The sequence below is a fragment of the Podarcis muralis genome, chromosome 10 (assembly GCF_964188315.1).
Source record: "Podarcis muralis chromosome 10, rPodMur119.hap1.1, whole genome shotgun sequence".
Lineage (NCBI taxonomy): Eukaryota > Metazoa > Chordata > Lepidosauria > Squamata > Lacertidae > Podarcis > Podarcis muralis.
In genome coordinates this window covers 48,988,959-49,004,969 of record NC_135664.1, presented here as the reverse complement: position 1 = coordinate 49,004,969, position 16,011 = coordinate 48,988,959, and the positions used below count along the sequence as shown (strand labels likewise).

The window sequence follows — 16,011 nt, the reverse complement described above, 5'->3', positions numbered from 1 at the left end:
GGGAACCGCCAGAAGGCCCTCGGCGCTGGACCTCAGCGTCCGGGCAGAATGATGGGGGTGGAGACGCTCCTTCAGGTATACTGGACCGAGGCCGTTTAGGGCTTTAAAGGTCAGCACCAACACTTTGAATTGTGCTCGGAAACGTACTGGGAGCCAATGTAGGTCTTTCAAGACCGGTGTTATATGGTCTCGGCGGCCGCCCCCATTCACCAGTCTAGCTGCTGCATTCTGGATTAGTTGTAGTTTCCGAGTCACCTTCAAAGGTAGCCCCACGTAGAGCGCATTGCAGTAGTCCAAGCGGGAGATAACCAGAGCACGCACCACTCTGGCGAGACACTCCGCAGGCAGATAGGGTCTCAGCCTACGTACCAGATGGAGCTGGTAAACAGCTGCCCTGGACACAGATTTGACCTGTGCCTCCATGGACAGCTGTGAGTCCAAAATGACTCCCAGGCTGCGCACCTGGTCCTTCAGGGGCACAGTTACCCCATTCAGGACCAGGGAATCCTCCACACCTGCCCGCCTCCTGTCCCCCCCAAAACAGTACTTCTGTCTTGTCAGGATTCAACCTCAATCTGTTAGCCACCATCCATCCTCCAACCGCCTCCAGACACTCACACAGGACCTTCACTGCCTTCACTGGTTCTGATTTAAAAGAGAGGTAGAGCTGGGTATCATCTGCATACTGATGAACACCCAGCCCAAACCTCCTGATGATCTCTCCCAGCGGCTGCATGTAAATGTTGAAAAGCATGGGGGAGAGGACAGAACCCTGAGGCACCCCACAAGTGAGAGCCCAGGGGTCTGAACACTCATCCCCCCCCACCACTTTCTGAACACGGCCCAGGAGGAAGGAGCAGAACCACTGTATGACAGTGCCCCCAGCTCCCAGCCCCTCAAGACGGTCCAGGAGGATGTTATGGTCGATGGTATCAAACGCCGCTGAGAGATCCAGCAGAACTAGGAAACAGCTCTCACCTTTGTCCCTAGCCCACCGGAGATCATCAACCAGTGCGACCAAGGCAGTTTCAGTCCCATGATGAGGCCTGAATCCCGACTGGAAGGGATCCAAATGGTCCGCTTCTTCCAGGCGTGCCTGGAGTTGTTCAGCAACCACTTGCTCAATCACCTTGCCCAAGAATGGAAGATTTGAGACTGGGCGATAGTTGGCCATCGTGGCCACATCTAAAGATGGCTTTTTAAGAAGCGGTTTAATAACCGCCTCTTTCAGCAGGTCTGGGAAGGCTCCCTCACGGAGGGAAGCATTCACCACCCCACGAAGCCCATCGCCCAGTCCTTCCCGGCTAGCTTTCATAAGCCAGGATGTCCATCGATCCAGGAGACAGGTGGTTGGTTTCACTCGTCCAAGCAGCCTGTCCACATCCTCAGAGGTAACAGATTGGAATTGATGATGATGATGATGATGATGATGATTTCCCTGCTTGTGATTCCCAGGAACTGGTATACAGAGGCAATGGAGAGATCCTCTGGCAATGGAGCATTATGCAGCTATCATGGCTATGTTGTGAATATTCCCCAAACATTTCTCCTCTGCGCCCTTTCCCACCAAGAAACCACCACAGATCCTAAAGTTAGGGACACCACATTTAGGAGAATTCCAACAGTTTTGTAAACGTAAAAGGCAGCAATGAGAAATGGAGGCCAATACCTCTGGAGGGAAAAAATTTATTGTATTTATTGTATTTGCTTCCTGAGGAAGTGGTTACTTGTCAGAAAGGGTGGGTATAAGTGGCAGCATTTCATATAAACAAACTCTTTTTTTCCTGCCACCTTCCCTGCTCACCCACAAGGGCACATCACAAACAAGACCCCTTCCACTGAACGGAAGGCTGTGCTTAATAACCTCTCAATATGTTACAGAGCAAAGCTGCAGCGAGAATAATCACAATTATAGTCTCTTTTTTTTTTTTAAAAAAAGAGAGCATTTCAGAGCATTCATTGAACTTCACATACATTCCTTACAGGGGCGCCATCCCACAGGGACCGAGCCCTCCCCCCAATATTTTTGGGAGGGGGTCAGGGCTTCCCCCCATGTTCAAAAGCAGTGGAGGAGGTCAAGCGCGGAGCCAAGCAGGGCACAGCTTTAGAGGCTGGCTCCTTCTCCTCCTCCTCTGGTAGATGGGAAGGAGGGTTGAGGAGGAGGAGCCATTGAAGCTGTGCTGCCACCACATTCAACATCAGCCCTGCCATTCTCCTTCAGAAGCCGGCACCTCTGGTTCCTTCAGTCAGTAATCCTTACAACAACCTTGGAAGGTAGGTTAGGATACCCGTGTGGCAGAATGGGGTGCCGAGACTGTTCTCAGTGTTCCAGTCGGTGGTATGGGGACAATACTAGCAGAGCGGAAATGAGATTTAAATCAGGGACTTCCTGGTCCATAACTCAGGCTGTAATCCTATGAATACTCCCTTGGGAGTAAGCTCCATTGAATATAGTGGGGTGTACTTCTCAGTAAATAGGCATACAATCACACTGCACTTCTTGGCCACTATATTGCACTGACTCTCCAAAGACTTAAATCTTGTCCTACATTTTTGTCCAACAGACCTTGTTTTTCAGGTATACTGCCTATGTTCTGGGATGTTTCCTTAGTAATAACAGATCCTTTTTTTAAAAAAGAGATTTTGGAATGGCTTTTAAAGCATTTTGTTAGTAAAATTCCCCTGTTAGTAAAGGACCCCTGGATGGTTAAGTCCAGTCAAAGGCAATTATGGGGTTGCAGCAATCATCTCGCTTTCAGGCAGAGGGAGCCAGCGTTTGTCCACAGACAGCTTCCCGGGTCATGTGGCCAGCATGACTAAACCACTTCTGGCACAATGGAACACTGTGATGGAAACCAGAGCACACAGAAATGGCATTTACCTTCCTGCCGCAGCGGTACCTATTTATCTACTTGCACTGGTGTGCTTTTGAACTGCTAGGTCGGCAGGAGCTGGGACAGAGCAACGGGAGCTCACCCTGTTGTGTGGATTCAAACCGCCAACCTTTCGATCAGCAGGCCCAAGAGGCTCAGTGGTTTAGACCACAGTGCCACCCGCTCCCATCATTTTGTTAGTGGGAACACATGGGAAGGTGCCTTATACTGAGTCAGACCATGAGGTCCATCTCGATCAGTACCTGCCCTGATTGCCAGCAGCTCCCCAGGGTTCCAGGCATGGGCCATTCCCAGCCCTGCCTGGAAGATGCTGCAAACTGAACCCGGGACCTTCTGTATGAAAATCAAGTGCTAAGGCCCTTCCCCAGATCTTCCTTTTTCTCCCATTTCCCATGTGCATAAGTTTCTTTCCTTTCCACTTTCCCATGTCCATTGAATCAGAACAGTAATAAACATTACCAAATGGGGTTGAGTCATAGCTATTCTCTAAGCCAGGATAGCCAATGTGGTGTCCTCCAGATGTCACTGGACTACAATTCCCATGATTCCTGATCATTGTCCATGCTGGCTGGAGCTGATGGGAGTTGGGATCCAGCCACATCTGTAGGGCAGCAGATTGGCTGCTCCTGCTCCAAGAAGTCCAATCAGAGTTGGGGTGAGATTAAAGTCCTATTTTAAGTAAACTGTTATGGTGGGCCGAGTTATTAATGCAGGGTATATTAGCACAGAACATCTTCAGCGATGTGCAATAATGCATGGATGAAGGTGGGATTGCTTCTTAGCAGAAATCCTTGGTCTGAGAATCATAAACATGAGAATCCCTGTTTTCAGCTGTAAGATGTTGGAGAGGACACAGACACTCTTGACCTTACTCAGCTGACCAATCATGTCAGCCAAGGAAATACATTACTTCCAACCCAAATCCCAGAAGCCTTTGCTCTACCTGCCACTCTGGTTGTTAGGCCTTGCTTTACTGTTTGAAAGCGGATATTTATCTGCCCACATCCCTCTCAGGCTTTCTGTTTTTTAGGAATCCCTTGCATTATGAATGATCCTTCCATTTGTTATTCCAAATGAGTCACTGCCAGGGTGTTTCAGAGAGAAAAAGAGTCACTATAAGTAGCTAATGTTCATAACACTAGGCTTCTCAGAGATCCCAGGCTCCTCTGGCAGTGGCTTCTGTTCACTGCTCCCCCCTGCCCCACTGATGGGGGCACACTCTTGCATGCCATTGCCGTTTTGGGCAATCTTGCTGACCTCACTTGCTTCTGCCTCCATTTCGTCGTCTTCCTCTTCCTCTTCCTCCATCTTACCACCCGTGGTTGCTGCTGCTGCGATTTCTTGGTTCTGCACTCGGCGGGAGGGTCTGAGGAGAGCCCTGCGGAAACCCTGCTTGAAGCGGTACGAGAGGAAGCCATAGATTATGGGGTTGGCACAGCTGTTAGCATAGGGCAAGACCACGACAAGGAAGTAGATGCCAAAGAGAGATGGCTCCTCAGGCAAGGTCCAGATGACGTTGATGATGTTGAGCACATAGAAAGGTAGCCAGCAGAGGACAAAGACCGCAACAACGGCAACCACCATGCGCGTGACTCTCCGCTCGGAGCGCTTGCGCTTGGCTGTCAACGCTCTCACCTTTCTGCCTGACGACCGAACCTTGACAACAATAAGCAGGTAACATAGGCAGATGACCAGCAGAGGCCCAAAGAAGCCAAGAGTGGCTGTGTAGACAATGAAACCTGCTTTCCAGACTGAAGCTGGCTCAGGCCACTGGATGTGGCATGTGCTCATGCCCGGGGGGACATCTGAAAACACGACCACAGGCAGCACCACCACAGAAGACAGCACCCAAACAGTGGCACTGACCGCCTTGGCCACACGTGCCGTCCGCCATTTTGACGATTTCACCGGGTGCACTACCGCCAGGTAGCGGTCCACACTCATCACGGTCAGGCAGAAAATACTAGTGAACTGGTTTATAGCATCCACGGCCATCACTAGCCGGCACATGAAGGAACCGAAAGGCCAATAGGATAAGGCATTTTGTGCAGCCAAGAAGGGCAGGCCGAACATGAAGAGCTCATCGGCCAGCGCCAAGTTGAAGATGTAGACGTTGGTCACCGATTCGCTGACGGAATGGCACAAAACCACATAGATGACCAGGGAGTTTCCGGCTAGTCCCACCACGCAGACAATGAGGTAAACCAGAGGGATGAGGACACCGCTGACATCCAGGCCGAGCCTGGAAGCTTGGGATAGGTTCCCAGAAACAGGGGCCACCCAGCTGGCTGTTGAATTCTCTTCCCAGGAAGCCAGTGTGGTGGTGAAGTTGAAATTGTCCATGGCAGAAGAGTGAGGTGATTATCCCACTGGATCAGTCGGAAGGGGTCTGCATTTGGGAAGAACAGGGAGGGGGGAGAGAGAGCTTGTAATGCATCTTATAGCAAACTAAAGGTAGCACCAGAGAGAGAAATGGGGGGAAAGTCCACTTTACAATCTCCATTCATTTTGCCGGGGCATGAAGAGGAGGACAGAAGTTAATGGAGATTCCAGATTTTACAGCTGAGTGGCTCGTGCTCCTCTTGTACAGAAAGGTGCACTAAGAAGTCCCCATTGATTTTGATGGTCAGCAGACTGTAAACTTCCACCTTTCAGTTTTCTGCTGCTTACATAGACTTAACTTTGGCTGGATCATGCCTAAAGTGTCTTACGAGGGACTCAGATGCCACCTATCTGAGTGCATGCCAAAGCTTTGTCTTTCAGTGTTCTATATCACCTAAACCAATAAAAATAATATTTTAAAGAAAATTCTGCCTTCAAACATAAACCCATTTAAAAAGATTTGTGCAAACAAACCAAAGCTATCACCCAAGGGGGGGGGAGCATTGAGGGTTTGTTTTCTGTTGTGTGTTTTTTCAATCTAGCAGCATATAAATTTTATGAAATAAATGAATAAAACAAATAGTTTAGCTGGAAACTAGTGTTAAGCAGTTGCACTATCGCCTCAAGTGGCCTGCTGCCAAATATCAGTGCCCCAGTACTTGTTGCCATTTCTGTATTGACTCAAAGGTTGACAATGACAGGAGAGAAGAGATTTGGCCCAGGGGCTGCTAGCTTGTGTCCCCAGTTCTCCAGTCATGGCATGGCCGAGAACTAAAACTAGCAGGGAAATTTCCAAGGATGGGAAAGGAAATGGAAGCATGCAGTGACCATAAGGCTGCACAGAAAAGTGAGACCATCTCCATCTTCACTGTGTAGTTGGTTCTTAGGAATGTTTGGGCCATTGGACAGTTATAGAAAATGGGAAAGATCTAAAATCTGATGAATTGGTCAGATTAAGTTACTGACACCCATATTGTATATAAAATGGTGCATTCTATAAATGGCTCAGACTCAAATGCATATTTAGCTTCAGTTAATTTTAAAAAGACTTATTATTATTATTATTCAATTAAATTTATACACCGTCCTTCACCTGAAGATCTCAGGGTAGTCCACAAGAAACAAATACAGGATAAAAACACAGATAGAAAAAAATGGGAAAAAATAACCCCCCTGTCCCAAAACATATTTAAAAGGCTGTAGAATATTAATCAGCCCAAGGTCTGGGTGAAGAGGAACATTTTCACCTGGCGACTAAAGACGTCTAATGAAGGAGTGATATGAACCTCCCTGGGGAGAGAACTCTGTACTTGACTTGTCAAAGATTCTTACTGAAAATGTGAACCCAAATCCAAAGCTGCAAATACCTTAAGGAGGAGATCTTGAAGAACTGGTCTCTGAATGGAGGAAGCCCTTTCAGCTGGACATGCATTTGCTGCTAACTGTATTCTCACTGAACAATCTATTGCTAGGTCATTTAACCTGCACCTTTTAGCCTGTTACTATGACACCCTGGCACATGGCTGGATTAATCATTATGCTCACTATATCCTATAATAAAGGCCCCTGTAAAGCTAAGTCTCTGATGCACTGTAATCACCCAAGGAACATCTATAGGTAGACTATAGTTGTCCACTATGCAGTTGTCCACAAGCCTCATTTAAAACTTTTGTCAACTTCAGAAAGCGGTGGTTGTTCCTATATAGAGGAGCATCAACCATGTTTCTTTCTGAACCCTTGGAAAATCTTTGTCTCCGTGACAGAAAAAGTGGAAGGACAGCAGCTGATAGACCTATCAGGCTTTTGCATGAAAAATGACACTCATATGCTTACAGAAAATCCCGAAGATGCTTGTATTGCAATGTTAAATTTCTGCTGGGGTTTTCTCCCCAAAGAATACTTGCTCCAAACTTAAGTCTTGGCTTCCGGGATTCAACAATGGGTAGAGGCAACCCAATACATTTTGCTGCCTCCAGAGTCAAGGTGTATATTACCCAAAGCTGGTCAAGATATTTGGGTACCTAAGACAGAAAATTCCACAAGTGCCTCTACCATCCCTTTGCTGCAAAAGTACTACAATAATAAATCAACTAACCATTTGCTATGCTTTCATGTCACTCAAAAGCAGCTGCTTTCCCATTCTGCCTAATGGTAGGGCCAGTCCTGGAAACAGGGAACCTTCCTCAAACATACTGTTAATAAGCGCCAATCCCTCCTCTAAATGTGTCGACATATCATCCTTATGTCCTTGATGACATTTCTGCATCCAGTGCTCCAATGAAACAAACCACCAGGCCTTCTGCCTGAATTTCTACAATTATATTACTTGGATGGAAGAGCTGCAGATCCAGGAGATGAATTGTTTTGAAAGAATAAATTGAATCAAGTAAAGCCGAGAATCCAGAAATATAATACTTCCCTGTACCAGAGACCCTTTATGAGACCCTTCATTATTCAAACTTTGGGCATTCAAAACCCCTTATTATTATCTGAATTTGCCACAGGGCTCTCAAGTACTCCTGTGTCAGTTTCACCCTCCATTAAGAGCTCTGCCACCTTCCCCAGACGCCTGATTACACCTCCCAGGTCATTTGAATAAATGATTGTAATACACAGTGAAATCACTAATTTTCCAATGAAGTCCCGTCGTCAGTCTCTTGATACTATGTTAGACAAAGCCCAGAACTCATTGTTTAATGAGAGGGAGGACTAATGAGCTCTTTTCTGCTTCTAATTCCCCTTGTTATCCTTATGATTATTTTCTTTCTGCTGTTTTCACCCAACCAAAGACGTATTATTCTTGCAGACATGGGTAGTGCCAGAGGATGGGAAGCCAAAGCTGTTGCCATGAGACGGCCTGGGGTGGGCAGAGAGCTTCACTGCAGAGGTGAGAATTAGCTTGGGCAAAACGAGGTGCCTTGTGGTCCTGGTTACCCCTTTACATCTTCACTAGGTTTCCTTTTGCCTTCATTTGATGCCGGATCTGCATATAAAGCTCCAGAAAGGCATTCTGTCGTGAGTTATAATGGGAATGAAAATTGGGCAAATTTGGAATGTAAAGTGAGGGAGCTGCTTTAACATAGACCAGGAATTGGAGAAAAGTTTTTTCCCAGGCCAAGAGCCACATTCCATTTGGGGTGGGCTACATTGCAGTGGTGGGCAGGGCCAGGGGCAAAGTGGTCTTCTAAGGGTGCCAATTTGAATAAAATATTTTGGGTGGAAAGACCTTCAGTCCCTACAACTGCGGCAAGCCCTAATGGGAAGAGTGGCTCCTGAGACCATATAGCACCAATCCTGAAAGACCTACATTGGCTCTCAGTATGTTTCTGAGCACAATTCAAAGTGTTGGTGCTGACCTTTAAAGCCCTAAATGGCCTCGGCCCAGTATACCTGAAGGAGTGTCTCCACCCCAATTGTTCAGTCCGAGGGCCTTCTGGCAGTTCCCTCACTGAGAGAAGTGAGGTTACCGGGAACCAGGCAGGAGGCCTTCTTGATAGTGGTGCCCGCCCTGTGGAACTCCCTCTGATCAGATGTCAAGGAAATAAACAACTATCCAACTTTTAGAAGACATCTGAAGGAAGCCCTGTTTAGGGAAGTTTTTAATGTTTGATGTTTTATTGTGTTTTTAATATTCTGTCGGGAGCCGCCCAGAGTGGCTGGGGAAACCCAACCAGATGGGCAGGGTATAAATATATTATGATTATGATTATGATTGGAATCACTAGGTCTGATAGATTCAGTGCTCCCCCCCCCCGGCGGTACTCAAGGGCACGCAGTACCGACACCTCTCTTTTTTATTGTTAAAAAGTGTGGCACTTACTGCAACAACTTCATGGTGATGAGTACCGGCACCTATTTTTCTATGGAGGGGGGAGCACTTGCTACTGCTACCAATGGCTACTAGCCAGGATGAATATATACCGCCTCCCATATTAGAGAGAGTCTGCATGTGAATTTCAGTTGCTGGGGACCACGAGCAGGAAAATGCTACTGCGCTCAGGTCTGCTTGTGGTCTTTCCCAGGAAGTATGTGGCTGGCCACTGTGAGAACGGTGATTGGACAGGAGATTGTTCTGTTCTAGCAGGGCTCTTCATACACTGAATTGAAGGAGGGAAATTACTTGCCCTTCTCTATACCAGCTGAACTGGAGGTAGCTACTGGTGAAACATGAGAAAGGAGACCTTTCTAGCTATGAGAACAGTTCCACAGTCACAGAAGTGGGGATGACCCTGAAATGCAGATAATGAAACCAGATTTCCAGGGGCGGATCTTGGGCTGGATCATGCAGATCTAGCACATACCTAAAGAGACTTTCAGCAGTTCCAGGAACAGCCCTGGAAGTCCAGCTGGGAATGGGGGTGCTGTGGGGAAAGCTAAAGCAAGGAAGTAGGTGAAGAATAATGTGGACAGAAAGCTCACCCTGATATTTCATGGTCTTTTAACCATTTTTATAAAAAAAGTAATACAAAAACAAAGACACAAGGCTAAACGAATTCTCCAGCTAGAGGTGAACGAAAGGTTCGCCAAATACATTTCTTTCGATAAATTTCTGATATTTCCCCCCTCTTAACCCCAAAGGGCCATTTTGCAGAATTTTTCCGGAATATTTGCCACCGTTCAGAAATTCTAGCTTTAGTTTAGCTTTTTTGTGGCAGCTGCCATCCCCGCAATCTGGCACAGCACCCTGGAATGATGCTAGGTCTGGGGCACTGAGGAAGATGCAAAATGGTGGCCAGGTGGGGAGGGAAACCAAGCGGGGGGCAGGGGAGAACAAAACTGTTTTACTGTCCCATCCCTGGGGAACTGTTGGATAATTTATCTTCCCCATCCTCCCATATGGAGAAATTTTGTGAAATGGTCTGTCTTTCCCAGTTTCTCTTACCACAAATTTGGTGCAGAATTTCCAGAGGCCATTTGCTCAAAGCTTGAGTACCAACTTTGGTTCAACACAGTGTGAATAACTTGTTTTAAGTGTTTCAGGTAAGTGTCCCTGACATGATGTGGAAGTGTGAAGCCAACCTTGGACGAGTGGTCCAGCAATATGGCACTTAAATAAACAAATAAACTCACAAATGCATCTGTGTTTAGGAATTGCAAGCTAACAACATGGTGAGAAGATGAGGAAGATGAGGGCTGGGTCTCTCCACTCCTGGTGGCATGGCAATGCTCCATCACTGGTGGGTGATCCTCAGACAGCCATTACTCTAGACAGCCCCCCTAACTGGAATAGGTTGGACTAAACTGGGGGAGGGAGTTGAAGTTACCCCCTCAGAAAAAATACTATTGCTTGGGTGCTAGGAAAAGGCAAGATCCTACAAACAGAAGCACAGCCTCAAGGAAAGACATTTGGATCCCAATTCAGGAACTAGAAATGACTGTGCATTTTATTGTGCAAAAAAAGTCAGCCGATGAAAATTCCAAAATGATGCCGACAAGATGTGTGTGTTAACTCACTAGTCCAGACTCACCTTTATTCTGTAAAATCTTCGGGACAGTAAATTACATATGTGCAGTGTCTAATCCAAAAGAACCTCAGTCTTGTTTTGGCAATAGTTGCTTCAGATATGCACATTCATAAATTCCCTACATGTCCAGTTATTGGGCTCCATTTTGTGCATCGGTTCAACATGTCAATCAGTCTTCCAGAAATGAAAGCTCTCTTTATCATTTTGTCAATCTAGCAACAAAGAGGATAGGAGGACAGGCCAGGATCCTGCAAGTAAAAATGCCATCTCTCCTGAAAGGAGACCGTGTTGACTTTTACTTATAGGGAGAAATAGGTTTGTTCAAAATTGTCTTGCACCGAGGATGGGAGAGGGGATCACAAAGACTTCTATCTGCCTAGTAATCAGTTTGAGTTATTTTTAAAAACCAACATGGCAAAAACAACCTCCTAACAGAACCAAAGATTTCAAAAAGAGTCTCGTGTGCCTGCAGATGTAGAAACTTTCCTTATGAGGACCTCATCTAAAATGACCTATATTTCAAATCTGCATGCTATCATTACCACATCCAGAATTCCATGTGTGTGTGTGTGTGTGTGTGTGTGTGTGTGTGTACTACTTGTTGCACATTTCCCTCTTAATGTTTACAGGAGTGTCAAAGAGCCCCAGTCCCAAGCAAACCCATGTCATGCCATTGAGTACAGCTTGTCTCTTTCTGCTCCAAAAGATTTACAACCCAAGACTGCAATCTTCATCCCAATTACTCTGCAACAACTCCGCAAAAGTTTGTTCTGGAACAAACAGTTGCAGATTGCAAACGGCAACCAAAGTGTGAAATGGAAGACAACAGGTGGGTGCCCTGGCCAGACCCAGCAGGAGAACACAAGCTAGTGAATCTGAAGATAGGCAGCTCTGCCGTCCAGCCTGTTAGACCCTGTCGCTTGTTTCCCCTTCCTACTTGGACTCAACAGACAAATATTTTTTAAAACCTGCATATCCCTGGAGATCTGGGGGAGGGGGAGGGGTGCAACACAGCAGGGAGCTTCAATGATACAGGTGTCTAAAGAAAACTTTTGCATGCAACAGAATTTGCGGGAATATAAACAGAAGCAGGAGGCAAGTTTGCCCAATACTCACGTATCAAAAGAATGGATATCTGCCTTCACTCTCCAGGACGATGTTTAGTATTCTTGTTAATTCCTCTTGGGGAGGGGAAAAGACAAAAAAAATTTCAATTCTTGAGTTGGTATAAATCCAGAATCCGAAATGCTTTTTAACATCTCTCTCTCCCCCCCCCCCCACTTCCTTTGAGATACCTGATTATCTCCCCTTCCTTCTGCTTCTGCTGGAGAGGTGGCATCCCTGCTCAGGCCCCTGTGCTCCTACATCTGCGTCCTTGCTGCTGCTGCTGCTGCTGCTGATACTTTTGCACCTGGTCTCTCCAGGGCTGCTGCAGGTAAGAAGGCAGGCAGTCTTGCAGCGTTTGCTGAGTGGAGCCCAGCCGGACGGTCCCCCCGCCCCTCTAGCTCTCCTTCTGCTGAAGTGGGGGGGGGGCGCTTGTTGTCTCTCGCAGGGTTAGGTAGATCAAGCGGTGTGTCAATTACTCCTGGGAACGGTGCCACCAGCCAATCGGAAGAGGTTCCGAGGGGAGCGACAGGGGAGGAGGTGTGGGGCGAGGATGAGGGAGGAAGAGAGAGAATGAATGGTTGAGAGAGAGAGATTGAGAGAGAGAGAGAATGAGGAAGGAATGAGGGGGAGTGACATAGTGATTATGATGGAGAGAAAGAGCATAAGGGGAGAGAGAGGGAGGGAGAAAATGAGAGGGGAGAAAAAAGGGGGAAATGAGGGGGCGTGAGAACGCAGTTGTGACAGATGGTGACAGAGGAGAGTAAGCGCAGGAATGAGAGAGGGGAAAGAGAGAGAGAGAGAGATGTGGGGAGAAAATATCTCGCAGGCTCCTGGAGTGTAGTCGAAAGGGAGGCAGAGCTGAGCATTCATGGAAATGCAGGATTTCATACACATCCCATCATTCTCCCTCTCTCTGGCTTCTTTGAAGTTTTGCAGAGTTTTTTTTGGCTGGTAGAGATGTTCACCTGCTCCGACATCGGTGTCTCCATAAACCATCTTCCCATGCTCGTTAATTCAGAAGTGTGGCTTGGCTTTTAATAATTTGGTGTTATGTAACTTGTTTATGAATGGCTGAGCCGGGGGCCATTTCTACAAGGGGCACTTAAATTTAAACCCTTTGCATTTTTTGGCATCTGTGACTGGAATCTTCACCTTAGAAACTTGTTATTTGCTTGAACAGAAGGGTTCATGGAATCATAGAATTGTAGAGTCAGAAGGGACCCTGAGGATCATCTAGTCCAACTCCCTGCTGTGCAGGTATATGCAGCTGGCCCATATGGGGTTCGAACCCACGACCTTGGCATTATCAGCACCACACTTTAACCAGCTGAGCTGACTGCCCAGGGGAATCTGCTATACACTGAGCCATTGAGCTCAGTAATGTCTACACTGGCTAGCAGTGGCTGCTTCAGGAAAAGTTCTCCCTCAGTCTTACCTCAAGATGCCAGGGACCTTCTGCATGCAAAACAGATGCTATGTCGATCTGCATAATAAGATTTTAAAAATTAAAAATATATGGCTAGAATTAATATACATTTTATTTTTGAGATGCTCCCCAGACCTTTTCATTCCATAAGGATATACAGTGGTACCTCGGGTTACAGACGCTTCAGGTTACATACACTTCAGGTTACTCCGCTAACCCAGAAATAGTACCTCGGGTTAAGAACTTTGCTTCAGGATGAGAACAGAAATCGTGCTCCGGCGGCGCAGTGGCAGCAGCAGGAGGCCCCATTAGCTAAAGTGGTGCTTCAGGTTAAGAACAGTTTCAGGTTAAGAACAGACCTCCAGAATGAATTAAGTACTTAACCCGAGGTACCACTGTACTTTTATTGCCTTGCTTGATCAGACCAAGTTCCATCTTGTCCAGCATTCTGTAGCATAGACCAGCCAGATGTCTCTGGAAATTCACAAGAAGAGCATGGAGGTGATGGCCATCCCAAATCTTAGTTTCTTCATCTCTTCAACTGTTGCTCAACATCAATGTTGCTTTGGTGTGGCTAACAGCAATTGTTAAATCTGTTCCGCAAATCTACCTCATCTGCTTTGAAAGCCAGTGGAACAGTCCTCAAAACATCTTCTGGCAGCGAATTCCACTGGTGAACTTGTGTTGCGTTAAAATCCTGCATCCACACCATTCACAGGCCATCCATTCCAGACGAAGAGCCATTGGTGGCTGCCACCACCTCTCTCATAGTTTAACTTATTTCATAGCGATGTGAAGAAGCACTTTCTTTTGTCGGTCCTGAATCTTCCAACATTCAGCTTCAGAAATTTCTGCACAATTTTATATACCTTTCTCATGTTCTCACATTTTTTCTACCCCCTCTCCTGTCCTTTTCCTCTTCCGCACTCTGAAAGTGTCCTCCCGACCCCTTCCCTGCCTCTTTTGCTCAAGTGAGCTTGCTGAGTGCAATTATGAGACACATTCCCCCCATCACTTAGCCGCTAGGAGCCTATTAAGCTGCCTCTTCTCGCCCTTCTAAGTGGAATTTTGAGGGCCAAGTTCAGATGCCTAGCTGGGGGTGCAGTTCCACATGAATGGTACGTTTTCTGCTTCTTTCTTCTTGTCTGGCCTCCATTGCCATCACATCTCAATAATTTTGCAATAGCACTTTGTTAGTTGGGTAAAACTAACAATGTCTCGTATTCTTAACAAGCTGGAGAGGATTATGCCATTCCCTTCCCCACTGAGAGACGGAAAATCACAGGAATGAAATGTAATGGGTCAAGAGCTGCTTTAGGTAGCACTCAGCGCTGTCTTTGATGACTGTCCCCAAACTGCCATTAGTTCAGAATGCAGCTGTAAATTTTGCCAGTTTATATTGTTAGAGATTCCCAGCTTCTGGATGCAGCACCAGCTGGGCTTGGCAGTGAGAGCTGGGTGCAAATCATGAGAGATCGCTGGAGATTTGGGGTGTTTGCAGACTGGGACTTAAAAACGGCAACCAGGTTGTTCAGATATTGCAAACGGGACGAGAAAGGGAGAGAAATTTGGGGAGATAGGGAGGCGAGACTTCCCTGTGAGCAAAGGTTGTGGCATTTGGAACTTTTTAGAGAAAAAGGCAAGTATGGCATGGAGAAAGTGGGGAGAGGTCATGGAGATCCAATGAAACAGAATGTTGGAAAGAGTTTGGACTTGATATCCCACCTTTCACTCCCCTTAAGGAGTCTCAAAGCGGCTAACATTCTCCTTTCCCTTCCTCCCCCACAACAAACACTCTGTGAGGTGAGTGAGGCTGAGAGACTTCAGAGAAGTGTGACTGGCCCAAGGTCACCCAGCAGTTGCATGTGGAGGAGTGGGGAAGCGAACCCGGTTCACCAGATTACAAGTCCACCACTCTTAACCACAACACCACACTGGCTCTCAGATAGAGTCAGAACAGATAAAAGCACTTCTTCATGCAGCACCTAGTTAAATAATGGAACTCGCTCCCACAAATGGCAGTGATGACCACTAACTTGGATGGCTTTAAAAGAGGAATAGACAATTTGGGGAGGATAAGGCTATCCATGGCTACTAGCCATCATTCTGCCTCCAGTCAGAGGCAATAATGCTTCTCAATGCCACTTGCTGGAGACTGCAGGAGGGGAGACTGCTGTTGTGTTCGGGTCCTGCGTGAGGATTTCCCATTGGTGGGCCAGTTTGGCAACAGGATGCTAGACTAAATGGGCCAATGGCCCTGATCTAGCAGGTGCTAATGTAGGGGGTCAATCTTTTGAGACCTGCAAACTCCTCCACAAACTGGAGAAACTTGCACACACACACACACACACACACACACACACACACACACACGGCAAGCAAGCACACACCACAACCTATTGTGCAATTGCTGTGTGGGATTCCTGTATTGCATATTTTAATTCTGGATGTTTATATTTTAATGTTTCAATGAGATTGTCTCATTGTGTGTCTTAATTATGGATGCTCGTAGTTTAATGTTCTGATGGGATGGTTTTGTTGTGCATACTAATTATGGATAGTTACATTTTAATGTTTGTGTAACCAGCGGCGGAGGAAGCTGCTCGGGCACCTGGGGCCCAGGGGTGGAGTGAGCTGCCCTTAGGGGCAGGGTGCACCATGGGGCTTCTGGAGTCTGTCTGCCTCCTCTCACTCAGCTGCCCTACAGCTGGGGAGGCAGCAGGTGGACCGTTTGGGC

General features: G+C 46.9%; 1 protein-coding gene across 1 annotated transcript; it reads right to left on the bottom strand.

Moving 5' to 3' along the window:
* Nucleotides 1–1,935: 1,935 nt before the first annotated feature.
* Nucleotides 1,936–12,707, bottom strand: SSTR3 (somatostatin receptor 3). The gene is made up of 3 exons (XM_028747136.2): nucleotides 12,037–12,707; nucleotides 11,858–11,922; nucleotides 1,936–5,283 (listed from the first exon to the last, which is right to left on the bottom strand). The coding sequence occupies exon 3, from the start codon at nucleotides 5,235–5,237 to the stop codon at nucleotides 4,008–4,010; it is 1,230 nt and encodes a 409-aa protein (XP_028602969.2). The 5' UTR covers nucleotides 5,238–5,283; nucleotides 11,858–11,922; nucleotides 12,037–12,707; the 3' UTR covers nucleotides 1,936–4,007.
* Between the last annotated feature and the right edge of the window lie 3,304 nt (nucleotides 12,708–16,011).